The following is a 27859-nucleotide window of genomic DNA, read 5'->3' on the forward strand; positions in this document are numbered from 1 at the left end:
GACCACCAAAGGACTATACAGAGTTGCAATATGAGTAAACTAGTACACTGCAAGTATACCTATTGCCATGTAATGCCACTTCTGATTTGTCTGCCATTGGTACATGAGCAGTCTGGTCATATTAACATAACTCTATTCCATAACATATCCTGCTTCTCAGTAGGACTAATTAGCTTAGGCACGGCACTGCACTCAACCAACTACACTGCCTCCAGGGTCTGATTCACATCTAGCTTGAGAAGCTTTGCAAAAGCACTGGCATGCGCAGAGTCACTATATCATAAATTCATATTATGGACTATTTTACACTAACTTTCCCACGGAGACAAAACCTAAGATCAGCTTTACCACTGTGAACAGATTCATTGAAGTCTGCTTTAAGTAATGCTGCAATAATACTGACAATATCCTGTCCCCAGCAGAAAGGCTCATATCCAGGGAGCATTAAAGATGATGCACAACTTCGCCACTAGAATTAGTACCTCTGAAACCAGCCCCTAAATTAAGTATATGAACACAAGGGAAAAAATGGAAACTACCATCAAACCACATTGATAATTATATGGTGTAGAGAAATATTTAAATAGAATTGTGTCATATAATCTCATACTTTTCTCTTTAGAAAGGACTGTCTTAATTATTTTGATCATTGAAAGATCCTGTGAAATAAAAAGACGACGAGAAAAGAGAAATAAGTATTTCTCTTTGCTTGTAGAAAACATAAGAGATTTTAAAATTCCAGTACTCCTTTTATCAATACAATACTCGAATTAACTCACAAAGCAGTTTGAGTTTAGTGATTTCCTTCCCACAAGTGCACAATTACATGCAGGAGTACCCAGGCTAATCTCTGATGGCAATTTCTTATGCTATATTTTTCAGTAAAATAAACTCAAGAACAACTTTTGGTTTCACAGAAAGCATAACTTCCACATGTAGATGCTCAGTATTGTCTAAATTAAATGAACGTGAAACTGATGGGCGGACAGAGGCAAAATGAAGATAATCAGCAAAATTTATGTTTTCAAATGAAGTACAAAACACATAAGTCACTTCAAAGAGCCCCATAAAATTATCATTTAGAAAAAGAAATTAAATCACAATGTTGCAAAAGGCAAAGATATGACTTGTGGACCACAAGTTACAGTTCATTGTTTGCTTTCACAAGGTAGAATGGCAGGAAATTATCTCCCTCTCGTCACGCATTTCGTTTTTGATTAGGTGATTTTGCATTATTTGTAACTTCAAAAAGCAGCCACAAAAATATGAGGTGCCAAAGATATTTTTTTTTTCACTCAAGATACGGTTTTCTGTAAGAAATCTGCCTACAATGCCACATACTGCAAAACAAGATTTTCAGTTTTTACTGCAAACACTTATGCCAGCAATCCACATGAACTCAATGCATTATGTCATTCTGTAATGACAGATCACACAGGGCCTCATATGATGGGACCATTACTCCTTAAAATAACAGTTACTATTTAAAGATGCATTGGTTTGTACTGCACCACCTGGCTGAGCCAGCAAAGGACTCGCATCCCAACTGCACTCTTTGCTTTCCCTCACGGCTGCTGGGGATGCTATCAGTGTGAACAGAGAACTTGCAACACTGACCTTGAGAAGAACGTATTTTCCTGTCATCTTTGCTGCAGTGTTAAAGTTAGATGTTCAGTGATGATGTTTTAAACTTCATGCTTACTTACTTCACTGGAGCTCAGCACATGGAAGGGAAGAGACACTCAATCACATTATGAAGAGCTGCATGACTTCTTTCTCCCTTGACACAAGCAGCAGCAGTGGCCTATGGCACTGTACAAGGTAGACTCGAGTCTTCAGGTGCCAGCTGTGAATCTGGGCCCACAGAAAGGAGGCTGAGCCTTTCTGAGTCTATTCTGTAATGAAACAGCATGGCTGGAGAGGAGTCAAGGAGACAAGGATCTGAAAGAGCACACAAGGACACCTTTTCTGCCTTGATTTGTGGATGAGAAAAATATTCAAATGGAAATGTTTCATGTCCTGTCATTAATCACATAATTGAAGAGAAGGCAAAAGCCTGTACTTGGTGTAAAACCAAAGGGAGAAAAACAGCGATCCTCCCTGCAGCTGGACTTTCCTTACCATTTCAAAGAACTTTGGGTGTTTCTGTAGTTACTAATATTTAAAGAGAGACCATTACAACCACACAGCATGACCTGTTGAGCTGCATCCTGCAGCATGTGATGCTCTTTTTTGCTTTTCAGACACCTTAACAATTCTCAACGAGTATAGCTCATGGTAAACTGGGGATAAGAAGTTCTTTGCTACGTTCTGCTAAGTGTAATTATGATGGCATGTAGCTATACTTCTAATGTCTAGCAAAGACTGAAGCTATGGCATTTTAATTTGGTGTCCACCAGAAAAATGTAAATATTGTCCATACCCAATGGGAAAAACAAACAAAGAGCAACATCACAAGAAGTGTCTTTTTTAATGGCCTCCAGAAAGCTCTTCTAGATTAACAGTGTTTGAACATAAGAAACTGTTACAGTAGAGCACAAAGTCAATAAAATGATCTCACTAGATTTGCCAACATGCATAAGGGTTTTTATCTTTAAAAATAGCCAAGTACTTAGCTGTGTAAGCTCCAAATGAACTTTAATGGATGAAAATGCTGAAAGATTTCTGAAAGGTGTTCCTGCTTCTTGGCCATTAGCATGTCACACCATGATAGTTTAAATCTCCTTTCAGTTCTGGGTACTCAAGATCACAGCTCTCCTAATACCTAAAGAGGAGGATCGGGGGAGATTTCTGCTTATGTGGAAGAGAAACATGCTGATAAATATTCTTCTGTGCCTGTGTTAGAAGTTAGACTACTTCTGTGTTCATTTATTTCTTTACTGATACTGGAATTTTAGGGCAACAAAAACTTTTTTTTTTTTTTTTTTAAATTCAGGTCATATTAGCTAACAGTTTCAACTGAAATTACATGAAAAAACTTCAGAGATGTTGAAACAATTCACTCTGGCATCTCAAAAACAGAACATTTTGATTTTGTCACAAGGGGACTCCTTTCCCAAAACAGAGGAGGTAGTGCTGCCACCCCTGATATCCAAAAACTCAGTGATTAGGCCATGTTCTTAGATCGTGAAAGATGTATCTTCAAACACCTCCTTTAACTGATTTGGTACAGAGACCTGAACCCAAACATCATGCTTCTCAGGAGAGTAACATAACTGCTGGGCTAGAAATTATTCTTAGGTAGTTTTCTCTCAGCATCATTTGTTGAAAATGCCCCACTTTGCATAAAGTAGTTAAATATTCATTGAAACAGAGATTGAAAGCCAGGTGCTGGCCCGCTTTTCTTTTGACTGCTCAAATTGCCACAGCCTCAAGTCTGTGCCCTACTTACTATTTCATGCACGTTCCACTGATGGGAAAAAGGGGGAAAAGAAAAAATGCTTTCTTCTCCAAACTTCTATATCTGTCATGGGTATTGCCCACACCACTGAAAACACAGATTGGTGAAAGCTTTGAGCCTTACCTTTGGAAAGATGGTACAGAAGGTAAGAAATTATCGCTTTCCAAAATGTGGAAAAGTTTAAAACAAAGCCATTTAATAGAAAGAAACAGTATTATTTAAAGGAAAAAAAAAAAAAAAAAAAAAAGGTGAGAAATCTGCATCAATTTGTATCCAGTGTTTATCCCTATTGGCACAATTAATAAAAGCTATGCATAAATCACGTGAAATTCATTAAATCCACGGGCTCTAGTTGCTGACTAATTGGTGAATACAATCTTGATAAAAATGTAAAATGTATGCCAGCTACACATTTTAAAACTTGTTTCTGGTTAAGATGTCTCTGCTTCTCAGTTGCTTTACCAGCAGAGCTTGATTTTCATGGTTATTGATCTTAGAGAAATAGTGATGCTAACAACTGTGCCAATACACCTTTAGCTATAGAGTAGGAAAACAAAAACACAGCTCTAATAAGCTTACAGACACTGAAGACCTGGCTATTCTGTGTCTATATCAACTTCTAATGTACCTGTGAGTCAAAGACCTACTGAAGTCAGCTGTGAACATTTCAGCAGACTCTTTTGGGTGATGAATGTGGCTTTTAGCACTTGCTTCTACAATGTTGCCACCAGCTAGTGGTACAAGATTGCAGCATTGCTTAGTGAAAATTTGAGTCAAACATAGCAAATTCCGATGGATAAAAACTTGAGGAACAACACAGATCCGTGCCTGAAACAGACAATCTGACACTGTTGGAATTAGACACAAATAAAAACTTCTTATAAAAACCTGTGATTAGTTGTGGTTGTAGCCATCTACCCCAACACATCCTAAAGTCACAGATCCATCCCCACTCCTTATGACACTGTGAAGCCTCTGTGCACTGCCCCAGCCAAGTATACTCTGCTTTAAGGGGAAATATGAAGAAATGAGGTAAAAAGAGAGGACAGCATGCAGTCAGCTACAGATATTATAGACTGGGAGCTCAGCACAAGGCTGTAATCGTTACATCTTTTAAGAAACCCGTGGAAAGCCCCATCTGAAGAGGTCTCTTTCTGCCACCATCACTGTCTCTGATTGTGGAAGGCCATCCTGACATCAAACAGTCCCAGATGCAGAGCAGCTTTGGGAGCTAGCCCAGTGCTTTGTTTGGGCCCAACCTCAAGTTTTCTGTATTTACATTTTTCCAAAACATGATTTAGAACAGATGTTACTAGACACCAGAACTCTTCTGCAGGGTTGGAATAGAAAAATCACAGCAGAAGAGGGAGATATGGAATAGCTCAACTTACATTTTGAGAGGATATTTTGCATTGCAAAGAAGGGGCAGATCCTGCATATCTCCAATTTTAGTTTAATTAGATTTACATTCAAACACTTGAACTCACTTCCTTCTATTAAGGCTCAAGCAAAATGCTTGGTGTGATTGTGAACAGCCTTATAGTTAAGTGAACTATCTGGGGCTGGAGATGGTTTAGGACCATCTTTGCTTGTGTTCTCTATTTCTGCCATTGACTTTGACCTTGAATGAACAACATATTCAAAGCACTTGCCCTGAACCACGCTTATGGTGTGCATGTTTGAAACAAAGAATGAAAGAATGTTGACAAACAGTATTACGAAAGTGATACAGCTTTAATAGTGGCTTAATGAAAGAAATGGGAATACGAAATTCCCTTCTTCTCTAGACAATGCGTGGTGAAATAAGCTGTCCACAATCGAGGGAAAAAGCTCAAAAAAACATTTGGAAACAATACAATGACATATGGTCCCATATGCTGAATCTATAATACTTCCTAATTCCTTCAGGGTAAAACGTACTCTTCTCCTGAACAAATTCCAAGTAACTGGGATTTGCCTGTGAAGACTGAATGAGGGAATAAAATCTGCCCTTTACACACAGACGGGACACATAGCTGTGAAGCAGCTTCTCTGCAGTTGCCATTTTACACATTGCGAGCAGCAATTTCTACCCTACCTTGTCCTGTTGCCACTTAGGGTAACATACACACCTGCTGTTTTCATCACCAATTCACGGAGGTAACAACAAACTGCACTACCTCTGTTCAGAGATGATAGGGAATATTTTTTCACAATCTCTATTCTCACACTCCTTACTGATGCAATGTTCCAAACTTCAGGGGCTCCAAAGAGGACATATACTATTATTTTCAGTAATCCCTGGCCATTAAATTACATCTTAATGGCTATTTTATACGTCATTTATGTTGTATATTTGTGTTATATACAAGTTTAAATCCCTCTTGCCTTCTTGTCAGCCAGGCTGTTAGGAAGGGGCATCTTTACATTTTATAAATAGCTCTCTCTCCAATTCTTTAGGACTGTCTTTACCCATTCAGCCAAATTCAGCAGTCCATGGCCTCTGCTGCAGATTCTTCCTATTTTGACTAGGTCAGGAGACTGAGCTGCCTGATCCATAACCCTATTTTGCTCTATTTTACTCAGGTGTGTTTGCAGTAACAGAAATCACTCACAAACATTAGAGAGAGTACCACTGCAGTAATTGGCTCCTCCACTGAAAAAAAGATCTGTGAGTTATTTTGATTTTTCAGTTCAGCTGAAGGTCACCAACAGGGACAGCCATACAAGAGATTAGTTTTAATACCCAAAGCAGAGGAAACAGTGCACAACTACACAGGTATCATATGTACAATCCTACAGTAATGAAAAGACTTCCCCCTTTGGGAAATTCACCTGCTCTTAAGGGTAGAAATGATTATCCCTCTTCCAAATTAAAAAGTCAGTCACCACTTGCTCTTCCCCAGTTCTAAAGGGACAGTGACAGTTTGCAGTTGCTACTAAAGACTATCTCAAAAGACAAATCAAGACATGTCTGAAAAGTGAACATTAAGGGAAGAGAAGGAATGTTATCTCCCGTATATTTATCTCCAAAACTACTCATTCTTTTAGTTTTTTGCCTCTGCCTCTTTGTTTCTTGTCTCATTAGGTCAAAACACTTAGGGGCAGACACTGTCTCTGATTTTTGGTGTGTACGACATCTCTATCAGTGCAAATCAGCACCAGCAGTGTATCAGTCTGTGTCAATGATAAGAGTGACGCCTGCCAGTCTCCCCCGGTGTAATGTTTACACCACATTTTTGTCTTTAAAAACTTACATTAACTTGACACTTGGTGCATTAGACCATCACCAACACTTGGAAAAGTCATCTCTCTTCTCATTTAATATTTGGATATGCTTAAGAGTTTGAGGAAAATATTTCCATTCAATGTTTGATGTAAAAATGCTCCAAGGCAGATAGATTTTTTCAGTTAACGTTTCAAAATTGCTTCAAGACTGGATGAAGGATGTGATGAAATGCTTCTATGTTTTAATTCTCCATCTGGAAAATGAAGCTCTATTTAATATTTAAAAGATCTTCTACAAAATACACAAAACTACTTAAGACTACCTGGGCTATTCTGCAGGAAAGGGAATGGAAACAAACATGCCTGAATACAAGGCCCTGCAGCCACTCTGCAGCTAATTCACCAAAAAACTTTAATGAATGTAACCACATCCTTCCTTACAAGTGAGGCCCTTCCCCACAAAAAGCAGAGCCAACACATTCTTAGAAGATAATTTGAAATGATGACTGGGAGAAAAAAAACATGAAGTCACATAGGACAAAGATAACCTTTTTCTACATGGACTGAGGCTGGTACCTGTGTGAAAACATCCTTAGATTGACCATAAAGAAGGGGTACCATGTACAATTAATATTTCCTGGAAGAGTTCAAGAAGCAGATGGGTTTATATCCCCACTCATCGTTTTTGCTGATTGGTTAAATTGGCTTTACAAACAGATGGGAATGTTTTATATCAATCTTCTTCACGTTCTTTCTCTAGGGCCTCCCTTTTTCCTCTTGAATCAAATTTCCTTTTGCTTTATGAGGCCAGTTCCTTGACAGCTTTGTTCCATGTACATGCAGAATGACTGACACCTGATGACGTATCACCACATCATTTGCTACACAATGAAGTAGAACTTCAAAAAGAGATGGCAGGTTGCAGATGAGTTGCAATTTACTGACCTGCTAACTACCTTGTCCTGACCACTCTGATCCAGCTACAGTGGATGTTTATTCCATCTCAGATTGTTCTACTTTGCACCTGCAGTGAAATATCACTACCCTTTGGAGGATAGCCCACAGATCTCAGCCTTTTTTCTCAATGTGCAGAAGACAAGATTTGCTGTATGGTAACAATTAATTGCTGTATTTACTATAAAAGGACACAGGAACCATAAACCTACTAGAACAGTTAGTCTGAATAGTGCACAATACTGTGAGCAAGAAGCAACATTTTAGACTTTCCTCCCGGCTCTGTCAGGTACAGCTGTGTCTCAATATAACTTTGATTAATATATTACATATATTAATATGTAATCATATGTAGATAGCTGATTTAATAAATATACTCTTCAAGCACAAATGAGGAAAATCAGTTCTTTCTATTATTTGGAGTCTTTTTCAGATTGCAAACAATGCAGATTATTCTCTTACTTGTAAGATCTTGCAGTACTAGCATACATGTTTTAAGATTTCTCTATTTTTCTCATCTTTCAAAGATAACTCTTCACTGCAAGCTCACTTCTCTGACATAATTGTATCCCCCATCCTTTAATATTGACAACAATTGGGTGTTGTGTTGAGGGATAGGGGTTAGTGGGAGCTACTGGTAATTGGTGAACAGTTGTACTGGAAGATCTTTTAGGTCTTTTCCAACCTTGGTGATTCTGTGATTCGGTGAACAATGACTTAGGAGAGAACCTAAAGGCTACAGATTTAGAAATCATGATGCACTAAATGGATCTCTCATATCTTCTTAGTGCTAATTCACCTGCATGGAATATTATTGCAGGCAAGTATGTTTAGGCAAGTTAAAAACCATCTGCATTTTAGTTTCTTTTATAACAAAAGGGATTTGCCATCTTGAAAGTTGTTAGTAGTTTGTAGTTTTAGAGTGATCTGAGATGCCCTGACAAAAAGCAATACTGTTTAAATATTGCAAAATACGATGAAACCAGAACTTGACCTCCCACATGAATTCAGATTCATGTTTAGAAGCTGTGGTTGAAAACTGCTAATTCTTTATTTCTTTAAGAATCAGATCTTAACTTTGCAATGACTTCGTTTTCATCTGTATGCAAGATTTTAAAAATAGGGCTGGTGTTTCCTTTAATTAGTATTTGATACAGTATTAATATTCCTATTTATCTTCTACATGCCATATGGATTAAATTCTCATTACTTTTGATCTTAATACTTTTAAAATATGTAAATCAGCAGACAGACACTCGCTTTAAAGCAGTGTTTGCACACCACATCTATTATTGCCTTGGGCAATAGAAAAATATCTGCATTGCTAAAACTCCAGAATTGTGAGGAAATCTTGAAAAATCAGATATTGAACTGATCAATCTAGACAAATTATATAATGACCAAATAAACTGTAGCCTTTTACATTCAGATATACTTTAAAATGACATTAAAAGTGACCAAAGACCATTGCAGAACATGTACTTAAAATGGTTCTAATAAGTTAATTTCTGAAAGAAGGATGCTTTCACAAATTGCGCTAATTCAAGATGCAATGCTTTAGAATGCTTTTTGAAAACAAACAAAAAAACTTACCTTTAATCTCAGACATTAAAAACATAATGATTTATTTTTATGTTTTTGGAATATATTAATTCTGTCTTTCCAACATTACAGTACATCGCTCATTAGTAGGTTGCATGCGCACTTCAGATTTTCTGAATACTGTGGTTAAGTAGAGGGCAGAAATCTATGGGAATCAGTGAAACAAAGAACAGGTAAAGATGATGCTTTGGATTGACATCTCTGTTCACACTTGTAAAGAATCACTGATGATGATGAAGGAAGTATTTGCATCTACTGATTCAAAAATTTTACTCAGCAAGTCTGTGGAGTAGTATTTACTAATGCACTAGTCTGGATAAAAGGCTTGTCCTAGGCATTTTATACTGGGTCTTCTTATAATATGTAATAACAAACTTGTAGCAAGGCTTGCTAACTTTCCCTGCATACATTATACTGCTGAATTCTATGTCCAAGAGTTTCCAGAAGAAATTAAGAAAGCTTTGAAAAACTGACTTCCACTCTCTGACTGGAATATGTAGAATGGGCAGTTTGCAGCTGAAACCACATCCTGTGTGCAGCACTGGCATACACTATCAATCCTTAACCTTCAAGCAGCTCTGGAAAATCTGAATCAATTCAGAAATACCACCAGAAAATGAATGTTGTGGTTAAAAAAAAAAAAAAAAAAAAAAAAAAAAAAGTAATAAAAAACTACTACTCTTCAGTATCAGAAAAGGCAGCTTCATGGAAACTATGTTGTGCTGGGTCCATTAGTCCATCTGATATTTTTCTGACCTCATAAAAAATCCATTGAGTCCATGGGACCTTCTCTGTTTTAACTAAGCTATGAACAGAGATCTGAAGCTTGGCATTCTCATGTATTTCTAGCCCTACGCTTTTATTTTGATTATTCTAGGGATCTACAGGACTAAAATTTGTTGTTTATCCAAATTGTCATCTCAGACAAAAGGGAAAGACTTAAGTTTGATCATGAGGCCATGTTTGGCAAAGTTCATGTCAAGTGAAAACTTGAGCCTGAGCAATCCTGTAAAGCAATGGCAGTGTAGACTGTAACTTGACTGGGCCACAACAAGCAGAAGGTCCATAGCTTGCTTCCAGGGAAGGCAGTGAAAATTTCTTGAGGAAAATATATCAAAATTTGGCTCTTTCTCTAAATAGCAGTCTAGTTTTCAACCTAATCCACACAGGCAAATTCTATCAGCTATTTATTTCTTACTATTACTTGGATTAATAGAAGTCCTCAGTTAGAAATATTGCTATTCTTTTACCAGAACAATTCACTCTATCTGGCAAGCTGCTCTAAGAATCACTGTACTCTGTTGAGAAACCTTTCCAGTGAGGAGGTTTGCTGACATACATCTGCAGTACAGTAGTTACATTTTTTAAGCCTTCTAACTGCAGACACAGCCTGTCTGGTTCTGTGCATGGCAGTTTCACCTGTGAGAAGACAACTGACTGCTGAACTACAGTAAGGACTCTTTTTTTTTTTTAATTTTTAATTTTCCCAGATGTTCTCCTGTGTAATACTACAGTAAAAACACATTTGTTTCACAGAACTGTGCAAGCTATAGTCATACGCATATACCAAAAGAAGACACATCAGTATCTTTGAATTTCCAGAAACCTGACAAGCACTGCAAACATTACTCTGAAATTTCTAAGCAATCAAATTATTTTCTCACAGTTATTTGCAAAAACATCATTAGTAGAGCATTACTTATCTAAATATCAACTGTACATTCATAATTGTGTTTAGAATAACTAGGTGACAGAATGTTATTTAAATTTCTCTTTTAAGTGTCTTAATGACATTGTAGAGGACAATGTAGCAGTTAGTTATTACATCTTGAATTCCTTCTGTACTTCTATCACAATTACTGCTCATTACTGTTTCACAACAGTACCCTTTGTCTTGAACACAAAACATCACACAGAAAAGACTTTCCAGTTAGCAGTTGCCTGTACTGTTCAACACAATTTACCTTCCAAGCTGTACTTTAAACCTATAATTCTAAGCAGTCATTTAGAATCTGCACTTCCATCTCTTTCACACTGAACAGTCTTATTTAGGCAATGAGTGCTATCAACTTTAAACAAGAAATGTGAGTAACAACCACTGCACCCTGAAGGATTGGGCCCCTCATCGTCAGCCTGTGACTACTGCACTTGTTATATTCAGAAGGAGGAGATACTGCAAACAAGTCTGTGTTAATAAATCAAGGATCTCTTGGCTACTGAACTCACAGCTCTGTTCTCTAGTTAGCTCACAAGTATTTCATATCAAAGGGATGCAAATGTGAAGGTTTAGAAATAAAGGGATAGCTTTCAAATATGAGGCTAAATAAAAATCCTGACAAGCAATACTATTAATAATCTGTATCACTTTTATGCAGTGAAACTTTCTGAAAGTTAAGCACCATGCTCTGCAGTAAGAATCAATCTTCACTTTCACCTCTGCACCAGTTAGGGGACTTACTCACAGCACCTACAGAAACTATATCAGAGTGCTTTATGAAAGTGACCCCATTAAAATGTATTCATGCAGCTATTACAAGTAAAACTTTGCCTTCCATTTTTTTCATCACTGGGATCTGGAAAACTCCTGCCTCCCTCCTTGCAGTGACAGGACACATGGCACATGCACATGAAAACCATATCAGACTTTCCTATTTGAAACAGCTCTGCAAGCATTTTTGCAACTGCCATCTGAGCTCTGCTGGCTTCGTGTCATGGCAGAGTCATGCTGAACATCTGCATGGGTTATAACTCCTTCCAGACTCCCACAGCTGGACAGTTCTGCTAAGAGCTGAAGACAGCCACTTCCTCATCTCCCCTGTGATGCTACCTACCCAAAAGGAAGCAGACAGAGGGTACTGTAGTAGAAGGCAGGTTACCTTAATGACCCACACAAGAGAAAGAGCAGTTCTCAGAGACTCTCACCTTCCCGACCTGGCACCACAGACCACACATTCACATGAGAATGTGGCACAATCAGAATATCAAATTAGTAAAGTCTATTGTTTTCAAACAGCAGAGCTGTTTTAGATTAGTGATGGCCTCCTTCCCTGTGTCCCAGCAAAAGAGGGCCTTGTTTCAGTTCTAGATCACTCCTGGCAAGTGGGCTGGGAACATGCAAAACACAATGTACATCAGCTTCCAGCACACTGCTGCCTTCCTGCTCCGAGCTCTGTCATCCACTTACATGAAACAGGCCTAGGCTCAACCCACTAAAACTTGTTTTGCTCAGTTTGTTTTTGTCTCAAAGGGTCCTTCAGGGGAAGGAATCTGGTCAAAAATCCAGTCACATTTATTCAAATTGTTTATATAAAACACAGTTGGTGCTCCAATCTGTGGGAGCAGTATTTTTAAATGTTTGTGTTTTTTGTTTCTGATCTGTTGTTCTTACTCAATGTTCTGATGTTGGTATGAACAAAACCAAACAAAAACCCAAGCATTAGTTTAACTAATGTAAACCAGATACAACGGGCTAGATTTACACACCAGCCATGCTTATTCGTGGTGTAGCATGAGGATACATGATGAAGTTAAGCATAATGGGCCTAATTTACAGTTACCCTGAAGTCTCTTCAGAGAGAACTCCAAGGGTAGAAGGTGTGTTTGCTGTGTGCCAGCTCTGTGTCTTTGCACTAATTCATTCCAAGATAGGAAGCATGCTAAAGCAAGGCAGTATGAACCTGAACCAAAGCCATTAGGGTAGAAGGCTGCAGTATGCAGGGGAAATATTCTTTTCTCCTGAATCCTCTCCTTTTTCCCAGTTTCAGGTACTGAGAGCCTTCTCAAGAATCTAGCTTAGTAGCCAGGCTCCTATGGCAAATTTTGAAAATCTCACCTGGAATAAATGGTTGTTTAGGAAGTCACTGAATACATTGGAGACTGTAGCTCCATTGTTCCTCAGCAAAGGGCTTTTGGAAACTCTAAATAATCTGATCTGAAGTTCTACTGAAAAATCATACAGCAATCTTTATTTATTGCATTGCCAGTAATGAAATCAAAATAATGCTCCTTCAGTCAAAACAAATCTGCATCTCTTGATTCTTTACTTCAAATGCAGTATTTCCAGGTTAGAGAACATCACTTCCTTTAACTCTCTTTTAAGCCCACTCATGACTCCTTTAAGCATGTTTTTCTGTCTGGTTGTTGCCTCAAAGAGCGAAAGTGTGAACCTTTGCACACCTTCAGAGGACTGGAGGGAACACGTGTGGGACGAACTAATTTTTCTGTCTGAAATAAATGGAACTGCAAATCCAAGGATAGTCAATAATAGTTTTCCTATTGCTAACATTGATTTCTTTGGAGAAATTATTTGACAATATCAAGGGAATACCATGTCATTTACCAGGACATAAGCGACAACACAAAACTATGCTTTCCCCCAAAGTGTTATGATGTTACTACATAACTTAAGCAGATGTCAAACTGGAAGACACTCCTTGCTCTTCAACACTTTTTTTTTTTTTTTTTTAAATTTTTTAAAATTTATTATTATTATTATTATTTTAAATAGCAACAGGGAATAAAACCACTGAGCTTGCAATGGCCTGGATCTTGAGAACCCACTTATAAAACCTTAAATACTGACTTGAATTTGTCTGCCAACTTGCAGGGTAAGTTGTGCCCTAATTCTCAGAAGCAACCATCAGTTCATCTGAAACTTGTTAAAGAATCATGCCCAAAAGCAAGGCACATCTTGTTCTGCTTCAGATGACCCTGCATAGTCATAGGACTTAGGAAAAGTAACTAGCCACTACAAGAAGCTGTAGAAGAACATGAACTTAGAATTCTTGCCAAAGTCTGGAATGGCAGATAAGATGCAAAACAGCCGTAGGTTAATGAATTCAAATTGAACCCTAAAGACCCTTATCTCTTGCTGAGGTCCGACCTAAAATAAAGAGATGGATAGAAACACATTGAAAAGCCCATAATGTTAGAAAGTAAAATGGTGCAAAAATACTGAACAATATTTCAAAGACAAAACTGCCTAAAAGCTAAGCTGGATGCATTTAAAATCAAACTGTTTAACTCATTATCTCAATGGCTCCTCCTTTAATCCACAAAGAAAATTATGGCATATTTCAGCCCAACGTGAATCAGCAGTGTAATAGTGATTTATTTAGATCCAGTTTAGATCAGCACCATTTTTAGAAATATACCTGCCAAAAAGTAGAAGGCATAGTAGTTGTATGACTGCACTGGATGGGACAGCAAAATACAGAATGCAAGACTGTAAGTGCTAGAGGTCCAGAGGGAGGATTCTCAGTTTTGCCTCTCCCAGTTAATGTTTGGAATGTTGTTCTAAGGTTGAGTGGATTGCTTAACTGCTATGTGGAATCTTGTATTTTAATTTGTCTCTTCACATGTTACTACATTATGGACACACTTCACTATTTTTGTTTGTTTGTTTTGCTTTGGATAGCCTCCAAAATTCATAAACAGTAATAATAATTAAGTTTCACTGAAGGAAAGGTTACACTACACAAGGGAAAATTTCCCTTATTCCACCAGGTCTGTTCCTTATCTTCCAACATTTTGGAGCAATTATCACTCTACCCTTTCAAAGTCACACACTTCGTAAGCAAAAAGAAAAACTATGTTGCAATAATGATGTAAAATGTTGGAAACTGACAAGGCATTGGTATAGGTACTTCAGCAAAAGAAACAGTTTAATAAGTATTGATAATCCTTCAAAAACTTTTTGCCTTTCAAGACAGCATGAAAGTTACCTCTCCTTCAGTAACAAAGCGATGTACTCCTTTCAAATACTCTAATGCTAAAATTAAACTTTTCCCCCAGGAAAACTTCAGCACACACATGAGAAAAGCAATGCTAAAAAAAAACCGTCAGTATCCTTCACTGCTGTTGGTTACTGAGTGTTCTGTCATTGTTGAAACTAAAAGACTTTTTTTTTTCCCCCCAACATATTCCCCCCCCCCCCATCTTCCTCTTTCTTCCTTCTCTGAAGGAACTTGTCCTGGTTCTTTACACAGGCTTTCTGCTCTCCTTCCATTCCACTTTTGGCTTGCTTTCTGTTCACTTTGTCTATATGCCTCTCAGCTTTACTCTGCATGTGACTTTCCCCATGGCTTCATCTGCTATGATCAGTGTTTTTTGCCCTATTGATGGACCACTTCTCCAGGAAAACATTTCCTTTTTTTCAATACTTCCATTACTTTAAAAAACAAACAAACAAAAAAACACAAGAAGCAAAGCCTAAAAGTCAACTGCCCATCCTTGCCAATCACACCACAAAACACTGCAATTCTACAAATAATAGCAGAACTACTTAAAAGCCAAACTGCTTTTGGCTGATTCTGTTGACTCTTCCATGAGTGAATGTTTCAAAACAGAGTACAGTTTGCAAGCTACTCTGTCCTTTGTCCTTCATGCTCCTTTGTGCATGAAGGTGAGGAACTTACCTTCTCGGGACCTGAATCAATGATCAAAAGGAACAAAGAATGATCCTTAATACAGTAGACAGAAAACTGGTATTTACTATAGACTCCTGACAGCTGTTCTGAATACCACTGGCAAGGCCAGATCCTTAAGAGGTTATAAGAGGCGGTACTTCCAATTTATCAGTTTCTTGTGAATGAAAGATTAATTGTAAGCACATGGAGAGCAACAGATGAAAGAAATTGATATCACTTGTCTCTAAGTCTGATGAGCAAAATATGAGTACAAGAGGTGGGCCCAAGCTGGAATCTTCTATCTGTGCCCCTTTGGAACACTGGATGCAGATCCAAACTTCTCTAAAAACAAACCAACAACATGAAGATTTTTGTTACACAAATATCTCTTTTATGTATTTTTAAATGTAGCAGCTGGTTGTTTTGAAATTTTAGTACTACATCCATGTAAGCTGCTACTCAGATTAGTTCACAGGACTTTTTTTTCATGGAGCTGCAGCGAACTTTTTTCCTCCCTGCAAAAAAGCCTTTCAGAACCCACAAGATGAATATTATTCATTTGATAGTCATGCTCTTTACTGCATATTCTTAGTTATGGTAAAGAACAGCCTTAAAAGAATACAGAAAAAACAATTGCACCACTTTGCTGGAGGGCATTTTTGGTGTTTGCAAATCCAGAACTAAAGAAAGAGGCTGGGACAATACAACACTTCTTTCCTTATTTTGAATGTGACTTGTATGTGTGCACATGAGGCAAACAAGCAAAGTGGTGAAAGGCATCCCAAGAACAGCACTACTTTCACAAAGCCATGGCCAAAGAACTGAAGAGTACTTCATAGCCTACAGAGAGAACTAGCTCCAGCCAAAGGTAAAGAACTGATATAGCTATTTAACCTAAATTTTAGGCAATCACACAGTCTCTAAGTTTATTTCCTTACAAAATGCAGGTGTCAGATGGGAAATGTGTAAGATGACAGGGTCTTTCACCAGCATTTACAATGCCGTTCAGCTGTTCACAACTGTTCCCTCCACACTCCTCTATGGACTTGGCCCAGCCAGGAGGCCAAACTAACACAGCAAGCAAGAGGCTGCTTTTTGATTATATTGTTTCCCATCTTTTCACTCATTGCTTATGCTTGTGCTTCTATGAGAGATACTCTTTGCCAAACGGAACAAACCTTAGAGACAAAGAATTGATCATATGAAGATTTTAGTAAGATCAATAATATAATTCATTAAACCATTCTTGTAAGTTATTATAAAGTCTTGTTGCCTGTCTGATTGCATATAAAAAAGCAGCTTCTCCTTCCCATACTGGCAACAGTAACAATTCCTCCTGTGACTGTGGTATTCTTATCTTTCCTTAGGGGACAGGTCTTACAAGCAGGAAAGGTGGGATTGTGGCCTTTAATTTCTGGTGAACTGCCAATGTCAGCCAATGCATGAGCACAACTGGCTCTCAGTAATTCTCTCCATATGCAAGAAAGATCCTTAAGAAGGATTATCCTTGCCTGGGGACAGAAATGATCTCTACAAGATAGTAATTACTATTAGAAGCTAGTATTTGCTTTTGCTATATTCAACTTAATCATTACAATCAACTGAGATTATTCTTGAGAGAACTGAAATGTAAAACAATGAAGGAGAGCAAAGGAACACAATCGCTGAGTGATTCAGTAAGAATGAATACATTATCTAAGATAATTTCTTTCCACCCAAATACTTCACCACCAGTCCATCATTTACAGAATGGAAAACATACGGATCGAAAAGTATTTGTGAATAACTTGTATCTTCAGAAGTTCGCATGTGCCACTGCAAATACTTTGTCCCAAGGATCTATACTTTATGTGTCAGAGGCATTATTTTACTTATTTGCATTGATCAGCCACACAAATTATATACTATGGTTTCTATTCATCTATGTATCATCAGTAGTTAATCACAATCTACAATCCTACTACTAGGATAATTATGCAAATTAGAAAATAGAAAAAATCCGAACACATACAAAGTATGTAACATTTTGAAAGATTTTGAAATAAATTTCTTACAGTACTTACAGAGCTATCTCATACTTAATGTATCATTCTGTCACCTTCACATTAATTATGCTACCCCTTTTACCACTGCATTTTCTCTCAGTAGTATCCATGGACAAATTTAAGGATGTAAGCAACTCCAGAATACATACAGCAGACAACATACAATGAAGATCTGAGCTCCATCTATTACTATTTATGTGTGGAGGATTCAGAATAGCCAATTCTAAGCTCAAAAGTCAGCAAATATACAGAAACAATTTGGTAGCTTACAGCTAGCAGAATATATTTTTATCTCTATCATAGTTAATGATGAACTGCCTTAAACTTTCTTTTCTTACAAAACAATCTGAAACAATAAAAACATTGCCCAAACTTTTCTGGTATTGGGGGAAAAAAAAATTAAATTTAAGCAGTATCTGAATTGTCTTTTTCTTTGGAAAACACAGCAAATACCAAACACAAAGTAATATCAATTGTGGCTAAATAATCTCAGAGATAAAGCAACTATACTGAGAAGACACAATGCAGTTTCATACTTTAATTCAATACTTTACAGAACCATTTAGAAATGGAAGAGCAATGAATTGGGAACCACGCTATTTCCTTGACAGTCTGAAACATGCTGCTGTTTCTGATCACTAGCAGTGGTGGCTAACTAATATAAATAATGCTGCTAGAGAACTCTTCGAGAAACTTCAAGTATTAATAAGAGAACAGTGAGGTATTGCATGATAAAAAGTTTAACTACCAACAAAGGAATGGCAAAAAGGAGCTCTCAGATAAACTGTACATCATGAAGAGAAAATGAAGACAGATACTGCAGGTGAAATGCAGCTTGGGTCAGAAAGATATCCCTGGACATCACGTGCTATGGGAAGAAATAGAACTCCTACTAAAACCTGTTTCTGTGGCACAGTGTTATTACATCTACTTCTTGACTTTATTAAATTGATTATACTTTTTTTTTTTTCTATGAGAAATATACATTCTCTTTTTATTGCACTGCAGTTAATATAAGCTGTAATTTCAGCATATTATAGAACAAGCGATGAGTCCAGCTGTGTATACCTTTTCATACATGCAGCTTACCTGTGCAGTTAACATGCATTTTATCTTATATCTCACCTTTGATACTAAACAGTTATGACTGCAGGTCAAATCCTTTTGCATTGGAAGCAATCACAATAACCAATCCAGAAGTAACCCAGTCTATAATGAAATTCACTGCCTAGGGCTAAACACAGAGCTAACATGTTTAACAAATCAAAGCTTTTATTTATCACTTGTCACTTTTTGTGTCTTTTTCTATTGGAGGGGGGAAAAAAACCAATAAAAAAACAAACAAACAAAAACAATTAAGAAGCTGAACAGTAAAGAAAAAATTAAGAACAGCATAAATTATTTTCAGATTTGTTGGAAGAACATAGCCTGCAAATCATGCCATCACAGAGTAGCAAAAGGTTTAACAAAGTAACTGTGAGTGAGCCAGTTCAGAATACAAAAGACATCTGTGCAAATCACAGATCACAGCTAAAAACTTCACATAAAGCAGAGAGTTCAACAGACATCATTTGTTTTGGAGCCATATTTTCTGAATCCACACTGGAACTACATATTGAAGGACTGAAATACTGCAACTGTACTATGATTATCAACTCAATGGCCCATGAAGCTAACTGCCACCTACCCAGTACAGATACAGAAAAATGAATATTGGACCTTCCAAGGAATGGGCAGGTTCTCCCTGAAGCCTCTTGCAGGGTTCTACCACATAAAATCCAGTGCACAGTAATAGCTTTACTTGCACCAAGAAAATCCATCTGCGTAAGCAGCCTCACTACTTAAGCTTCATCATTTATTATAATGACAGAAACAATGATTTCCTGAGATACAGTTTTATTTTGAGTTTATTTTCCCAATAGACATCCTAAAAAAAGTATATTTTCCTTCATATGATTTCTATTTATATGTTTTCTTGAAGACAAAGATGAAATATTTGCAAATGTGATTTCTGTTTATTATGCTCAAAGCCCACTACAGATCACACAACTGAAGACATCAGTAAAGTGGTGATACTTGATCACTTAAGGGAAAAAGGAAAAGAAGCTACTTTTTTTCCTGCTTGTGCCCAGTCAGACTTTGATTCAGAAGAAGCAGACACTGCTGTGGGAGGATTCTTTCCATGGAAATGCATTACACAACGTATTTCATTAGCAACTCCTTTGACCTAGGATTCAACTTGTCTGCAGTGTGGTACATAACAGAAGAATACTATGGAAATCTCATAGCCCTTATCAATAGCTACAGCAAGTTCAGTGCCACCAGATCATACGCTGTAATGCTACGCTGGCTTCTTTGTTTCCTGTAAGGTTCAGACTGTCCTATGATCTTGTTATTCTATTTACTAACAGAATGACAATCTCAAACCACACTAACTCATGGAAAACAAACCAAAAAAATAAAACTCAAACTTAAAAAAAGTCCTACCCCAAAAAAACTCTGAATTCTAGATATGCAGGGGATTTTTCAAGTCAGTTTTATTAAACTAAGAGACCCAGTTTCATTCACTGTTATGACTTTGCTGGCTACAGTCAAGTTTTTCATGATTTAGATTCCTTCAGTGTAAAATTAATCTCAGTGGGGGGCTTCAAAATGATGAAATGAAACTCCTGATTATATGACCAAAAATAATTCTAAATAGATTATAAATTCTTTGATTTAAAACCCTGAATGATAGGATTCTGAAATTAATGGCATCCATGTGTCAGTACCACCCTGTATGTCAGTGACAACTAGTGGAAAACTTTGGCAACGTGTCACATGATGCTATGGAACAGAAGTTTTGGTTTTCATGTAGACAATAATAGCTATAATGATATCAAATGATATCATCAAGCATGAATGCATTTTGTTATATTCTTGCTCTCCAACAATGCAACAAATAATGATTACCTTCACATGTTTCTTCCAACCCAGCATAGTGACATTCACCCAACTGCATTTCATGCTTACTTTGCCAGAAGAGAAGGGGTAAAAAAGAGCAACATGAAAAAAAAATAAAATCCACAAACATTGCAAGGCAAACATTCAAAATCGGTCACTGATGAGTACAGGTCCAGCTTGAAACAGGGCTGGGTCCTAATTTCCATTCGTTTTCAGAATATGAAAGATAAAATCAAAGGGCATATTGCATATTCTGACTTTTACAACTATAGTGCAAGTTTCAGTACTTCAGCTTCAAAATAGAGCAAGAGACACAGCAGACTGCATAATTCAGAACATCTCAGAACCCTGGCAAATTCCTCTGCCTCTCAAGGTTTCAGCACTGCAGCCAACAGCATGAGGAGCAAGGCACAAATTAAACACCATTAAGAAATATATCCTTTTATCCCACATGAGAATGTCCATGGTAAGAAACACTAATTCTCTCAAATGTTTAAAGTGTCTGTGTTAGCATTAAGAGTCATGCTCTCTGGTCAGTGTAGAGATACTAATAGCTTTTCACAAACCTATTTCCTATTAATTTAGGACTATCTCAGTCATACATACTCCTTAGCCAAAGTTACATTGGTGAGCCCCCCATGAATCACTTCTTTCTTATTTATCATTTCAAATAATCTCCTATGACATCAGGAAGCTGGACAAGATGTAAACTGGTGCACTTGATAAATACACTGACAAATAAAGAAACATGTAAACTCATGTCAATCATTTTCTCTCTTTTGAGAGCACCACCCTACCGAGGTCTCAAGAAAAACGAGCTGCCTATCCTCCACTTTGCATTTAATCCTACCTATAAAGGATTATATTTAATATAATATATTAATTTAGCAAACAACTCCTTTAGCAAACAACAACACTGCTTCAAAACTGTGCAAGAAACCAGTGCAGAACCCTACCACATTCCTTTCTCTGTGTTCCAGCTTCATTGAACTACCACCACGATGACAGAAGAATTCAACATGAATATGTAGCATAGTAGAGTGATGTTTCATTATGAAAATACAGTCTCCACATTATTTGGTCAGCTTTCTGTTTTGTGAAATATAACCCATGCAGTAAAGTCTCACATTATAAAATGTGTATTGCATACACATGTTCTTATTTCAAAAGTAATGTTTGATATTTGCTATTTCACTTGGTTTTCACAATAGGTTTTAAAATACTTTGTGCTTAAAAATATACCTTGTACAATAAGACTGAATTGAGCAATCAGGGTGTGAAAGCATTGAGTACCTGAACACAAGCTGTGCTTTTAAGAAGGTTTGCTTGTCTAGCATTCATGGAAGCATGATTTATATGATCATTTTAGTATCTTCACGCTTTACAGAGAAATTCCTTACACTCTTACTCTTTTACACATACATGTTCCTTAAGTAGTTCAGATTAATGTTGTATTTATCTCTTTTTCAATCGGTACCCTTCCATGACTTCACATTCTCTGAAGTCTTTCTGAATTACTAAGCAATGACTTGGAATCAGATGTTTGTAAGGTTGTAATTCTGCCAGTTTTACTCCCTATGACTGTTTAATTTCAGATACATTGTCACTGATGTCAAGGAGACTAGTTGCAGGATAACATACAATATCCATTGGCAGTAAGATTTGGGCCCTGACTGCTTTCCTTAAGAGGGTTTGCTACAATGAAGATATTTTGGTTTGACGGGTTTATTGTTTTAGATGCAGTCATTTAAGATACTAATGCACACATCCTCTGCAGTCCCACACTATGGAATCAAAATCCATATGGACTGAAATGAATCAAGAAAGTATAACGGATTTCTCAACATGCTGTCTTTACATACCACTTAGTTTTAGCATGAAAAACACATTATGCCTGTGCAGAAGACTTTATGTTATTTTGTATAACACAAGGATGTTCAAGTATGTACCTGTCTTCTTTTCTTCATAAATTGTTTAACTGAACATTATAAAGTTTAAAGATATTGAGGGATTAGGGCCCAAGTATTCAGATAAACACTTGTAGACTGACAAGATGAAAGGTGTCCCATTAAATATATAAGTAGAAACATTAATATACAACAGAAAATTGTGAACAATTCTTTTTCAGTAATAAGCTGGGATAATCATGTATCATCATTATATTTTGTGCTAGTCACAGGTATCACATTATCAATCTGTTTTTCTTAAATTGTGGAAGGAATCAGATTGCACAGATTTTAGAATTACTGTAGGTGTTCCTGTGTTCCCAACTAAATAATGGTGAGTACAAACAAACACATTGTCTTTCATTCTGCCAAACATAGGAGATTTCATTACTTTCTTCTACTTCGAAGGCAAAGGAGAGCTTAAGCTTTTGAAAGGTATTTGAGGATTATTAACCATGTTTACAATAGAAATTATTTTTCCAAAATCCCTATACCTTTCCTCTGTATGTCAGGTGCTTGAAAGTCTTTAAAAAAATCCAGTTTTGAAAATATGTAGAAGAAAGTTAGTTCCCTTATATTCCCTGCCAAAGGATTGTTAATGAATATATAAAGCAAGTTACATGCTGTGCAGCTAATAAATAGTAAACAAACAATCACTGTTACTCTGTACTCCTTACCTCCTTTTTTAGGGCGTCTCAAGGGACTTGACTGATGGTCTGCGATTGACTGAGATTGGCTTATTAATTGCGAATCACTCATCTTGAACATATTTTTTACAGTAAAGGGAGAAGCAGCAATCTCATCCCAATCCTTCTGGAATAAAGAAAGCTGTTTTAGGCATTCAATAAATGTTCTGATTTCACTCTGCCATGATAACTTATAGCTGTGATCCCACAGAGAGCAACTTTGTATTTTTCACAACACTTTGAGAAATGACTAATGCGAGATTAAAGTTACACAAGATTCTTGTGGCTTTCAGCACCACTGACTTAGCATCCATGTCACAAGCATTTGTTTACTTTTTCCATTTAACTTATTTATCCCTTTTCCTCATGCAGTTAAATCATAGCATGCACTGTATGCTGATTTCCTCTCATAGTTAATTTGTATCTTTAGAAAAAAGCTATAGGAAGGTATTAATCTGCTTAACATTTCTAAGTACATCATCCAAGGGATTTTGTTTTTTTAATCTTACATATGCTCAGCAGAGTTACTGGCAAAAACTGTACATTTTCTCCATTTCATCCTTTCAACATCAAATGGTAAGCAGCAAAAATTGGATCAGACTTCAAAGACTATGCTGTGCTCCAAGTCACAGAGCGACTCCTCCATTTCACATATTGAATTCGAGCAGGATATCAAAGTGCTACCAAAGAACCTCAGGTCCTTACTAAAAAAGAGGCTCTAACATCTGTAGAAAGTGAAGTGCACAGACAAATCACCTCAGGGAGCAGCTAGCATTTATTCTCAGCAGCAAATTTCCAGCCTTTTGATTCTCTTATTCGCTGTACCTCCCTGTCTTTCTACAGAACTAAAGTTCTTAGCGAGCAGGCTTTTGTCTCAAAGACTTCAAAACATCACTAACGGTTTCATATTCAGATGGCAATGCCAAGCAGCCACGAACACACTGCAGAAATGTGGACTCAGGAATTTGAAGTTACAATGCAATGTTATTTTAGAATACAAACTTAGCAGTACCTTTTTTGTTTGTTTGTCAAGAAAATCGGGCGCCACAGGAGAAGACTGGTTACTTGTTTGCTGCCTAAAAGCAAGATTAAAAAAAAAAAAAAAAAGGCAGTTAAAACATTGTAATTTCTTCATTCTCATAAAAGGCTTTTACTAGCACACACATTTTTGATGCTCCTCCCCTCCTTCCTCCCCCCCTTATCCCCCTCCCACCCCTGTCACTAAATATGCACATATGATCAATTCAGAGAAAACACAGACCAGTCCCATTTCCTTTTGTAAGGAAGTGCATGTTATTAAATATGGTAACTAGCTATGAGCAATGAATTCATCATTAAAAAATTGCAGATATCTGTGTATGTGTAAAGTGAGTTTATGAGAATTCTATGAGATTGAAGTAATTTGTTAAAATTAATTTTACAAGATTTAACATGAAATATCTTTTTCCTCCAGAGGCTGCAAAGAGCTGTTTTTCACACAGAAATTCAAACTTGGGCACTCGGGAAATTTGACAAAGAAAGAAGAAGTGAGACACACAGCTCTGTGCTCCCCTAAAGCTTTTTGGATTAAGTAAGAGTTCTTACATTAACTTTGTCTGTACCTTTTATTATTTTACCATATAAATACTAAAGGTCAACTTCTGCTCTCATTAAAGCTAATTGAAGTATCATAAAATCCTTCTGTAGGCTCTGATGCTCGTTGGCAGGCCTTTGAAGTGAATGGATCTTCTCAATACTAAATTCCTCACAGAAAAAACTTTACTTCAGTCATGCAAAGTAAATAATAATAATAATAATAAAAATTCTACCTATTGCATTTAACAGATAACAAAAGTGAGGTTCCTAAAGATTATTTGATGAGCTCACGGTCCTACAACTGGGATTAAAAGCAAGACTTCCATTTTGTCAAAAGTTGCCTCAGCCATTGCATCATTAATCACCGCCACTATCACAATCCATCTGAAAATACAGTTAACTGCAGTTGTATTTCAATGGAAACATTTGGAATGTAAGCTTCAGTCATAGATCTCAGTTTATGACATACATCATAACTTCTTTATTTCATGGATGGAAAAAACCTTTTTAAGGCAGTAAGCTTTTTCAGTTTAACTTCCATTTATTACAACTGAATACCTTTCTGCCCTTTCAGTCACAGTGGGAAGAAGAAATATAAAGGAGAAAAATTGCTTTACTGAGTAAAAGAAAATACAATTTATGTTACCTCAAATTTCATTTTTGTCATTACTTGTACACTGAATATAAAGGACTCATAAAAACAGAACAACACATTGAACTCTAAAAAACATATGCACATTTTACCTTTTAAAATGTAGCTTCTAAAAATACTTCAAATTGAAATGACATGACTGAAGGACTTGAAACATTCTAGACTATACCTATCGGATTTAAAAACAGTACATCACCACATGCATGTGTCAGATGATATATTTATTCTAGGATATCCACAAAGCTTACTGAAATATTTAAAACCTTATATTGTGATAGTGTTTAAGCTTTTAAATTAATTTCATCTGAATGTGTTAAAAAAACTCAAGGGGCTGCTTGAATTGTTTCAGGCTTGATCACAACAATAAAGACAGTAACATGGTAGTTATTTTGGTGAGTGGAAACAATAGGAAGCATCCATGGACGTGGCAAACATCAAGTTTTTCTGGAATGTTGAAGTTTTGTGAATGAAATTTGGATTTGCTTGTTGTGTTTTGGATTTGAGATTTATTTTTTTTTCAATTACTCAATGATGTTATGAAAGTAAAGGAAAATATTCTGTCTAAGCTATAATTTATATTTAATATTGTTTTTGTAAGTGTAAGCTCACTTACCACTTTGAAAACACACCCTAATTTGTACTGAGACACTTCTCACACCAAAAAGTATATTGAGGACTGTATTTGACCTTGCATTTGAACATGTACCATTTTGTAAAGTTCTTTTTTGCTGTTTCTCTTGTATATATATTACTTACATAACTACTTAGCAGGATTATTTATATAATTCACTGATTTCCTCCCGAAATACTCAAGCATTTCTTAAGATGATTCTTCCCCATCTCCCCACACTGCAGAAAATACATAGAACATATTCTAGAAACAATGAATAAATCTCAAATATTTCTATAATGGATGTCAAAATCAAAATCTGCTCTTGAATCAGTATGTTGTATAATATGTTGTAATGGACCAAAATGCCAAATAGGAATAAATCATGATCTAAATTCAATATTCAGGTTTTGGGCTGATTTGGATCTGGATCTAAATCTGCAGCTTGAATTAATCTCTATGTTCTATAAGTAATCTAGAATTTTGTATGGTTTTGCTAACACTTCTGCTTTGCAGGGGATATAACGTTATCCAAATGTTTAAAGCACGAAGGTAGAGTTCAGCTATTTGCCTTTCTGTACACCTTAAGCTAACAAAAATCAGCCTCTGGAATTTTGAAGCCTTAGAATCTTGATTTTCTACCAGGATCCCAATGACATCGTGTTTTTCACAACCAACCAAAAAGCAACGTGATGTGTAATTCTGCATTTCTGCATGATAAATTCTACAAGAGAACCTTTGGGGATGTTCACGAATGCACCAGTAATGTGCAGTAGTAAGAACAGTCAGCAGTTTACTGTGTCGCATCATACAATCCTCACTTTCTTTACCTATGCACAAACTGCAACAGCATGGTTAAGTTCTGTCCAGTGATGAACTTTCTATGACTTATTGGATTCCTTTAAAGCTGCAGAAACACTGGAGAAGACAGCAAAAGTCCTGAGTACTTTCAGTGGTATATTGAAATAATTGAATTGCAATAAAATATGAGATCTTGCTCTGGAACATACTAAGGGAGATCAGATCATTGTCCTCGTAAAGTCAGTGGCAAATAGGAAACTACATAGAACCATAGAGCACTTGTTTTCACCTGGTAGAAGATAATGCAGAGATATGGGTGCCATTTCCAGAGATCAATTCAAATTAAGAGAAATTGCCTATTTTGTAAAACATTACTATCAGTCAGGGATTCATTACCACAACCCATGAACATGTCAGGGCAAGTCCTGAGCCTCAGCTGGCAGGGGACTGTCTCCAGCAAAATAAAACAAGAAACCCAATGAGTGAATCAGATAAACCAAAACATAACACTACCACCAGGGCTTCCTTAAGGCTGTCGTTCTGGTCTTGGCAGAGGAATAGATAATTTTCCCTAATTGTGTAAAGTGGAATCTTCATTAATAGAGTGGTGACATTGTCATTCAGAGGAACCTCATCGGGATAGAAAATGAGACAGAGGAGAACCTCATGAAATTCAGTGAGAGGATATACTATGTCCTTCATTGAAGCAACAGAAGCTGAAAATCTTGAGATCAGACTCTGAGATCTTTTGAAAATCTGCCTGATATTGTATGTCTAATCAAATCCAATATAAATGCAGTTCAGCATCAGCTAATTTGTATGAGTCAACTAGTGTAGGTTGCTAAAATTTGAAAATGTGGCATCTGAGAGTGATACTGAGGTACAGGATATTTCAAGGTACCTTTGATGAAACTGTTTTCACTATGGTTTCCAAAAATTTTAATTTCCACAGCAGTATTTGGGTAAGACAGATGAGATCCAGTCAGCACATTTACCTGGAAAGTTTACAAGATATCCAGATTCATGTGCCT

General features: G+C 36.7%; 1 protein-coding gene across 13 annotated transcripts in view; it reads right to left on the reverse strand.

Moving 5' to 3' along the window:
• The window catches only part of MYO3B (myosin IIIB), a 173196-nt gene that overhangs the window by 13898 nt on the left and 131439 nt on the right, over positions 1-27859 (reverse strand). For 7 of the 13 annotated variants that reach the window (XM_085552465.1, XM_085552461.1, XM_085552458.1 and 4 more), the window contains 2 exons: positions 24203-24266; positions 23182-23317 (listed from right to left, as the gene is read on the reverse strand). In XM_085552465.1, the coding sequence (XP_085408591.1) occupies positions 23182-23317; positions 24203-24266 (200 nt within the window). Of the gene's footprint in view, positions 1-23181; positions 23318-24202; positions 24267-27859 lie in introns of those variants that run through there. The other 6 variants (XM_085552467.1, XM_085552466.1, XM_085552464.1 and 3 more) reach the window with 2 other exon arrangements.

This window comes from Coturnix japonica, chromosome 7 (assembly GCF_054131305.1).
Source record: "Coturnix japonica strain WE chromosome 7, WE-NBRP24, whole genome shotgun sequence".
NCBI classification, from domain to species: domain Eukaryota; kingdom Metazoa; phylum Chordata; class Aves; order Galliformes; family Phasianidae; genus Coturnix; species Coturnix japonica.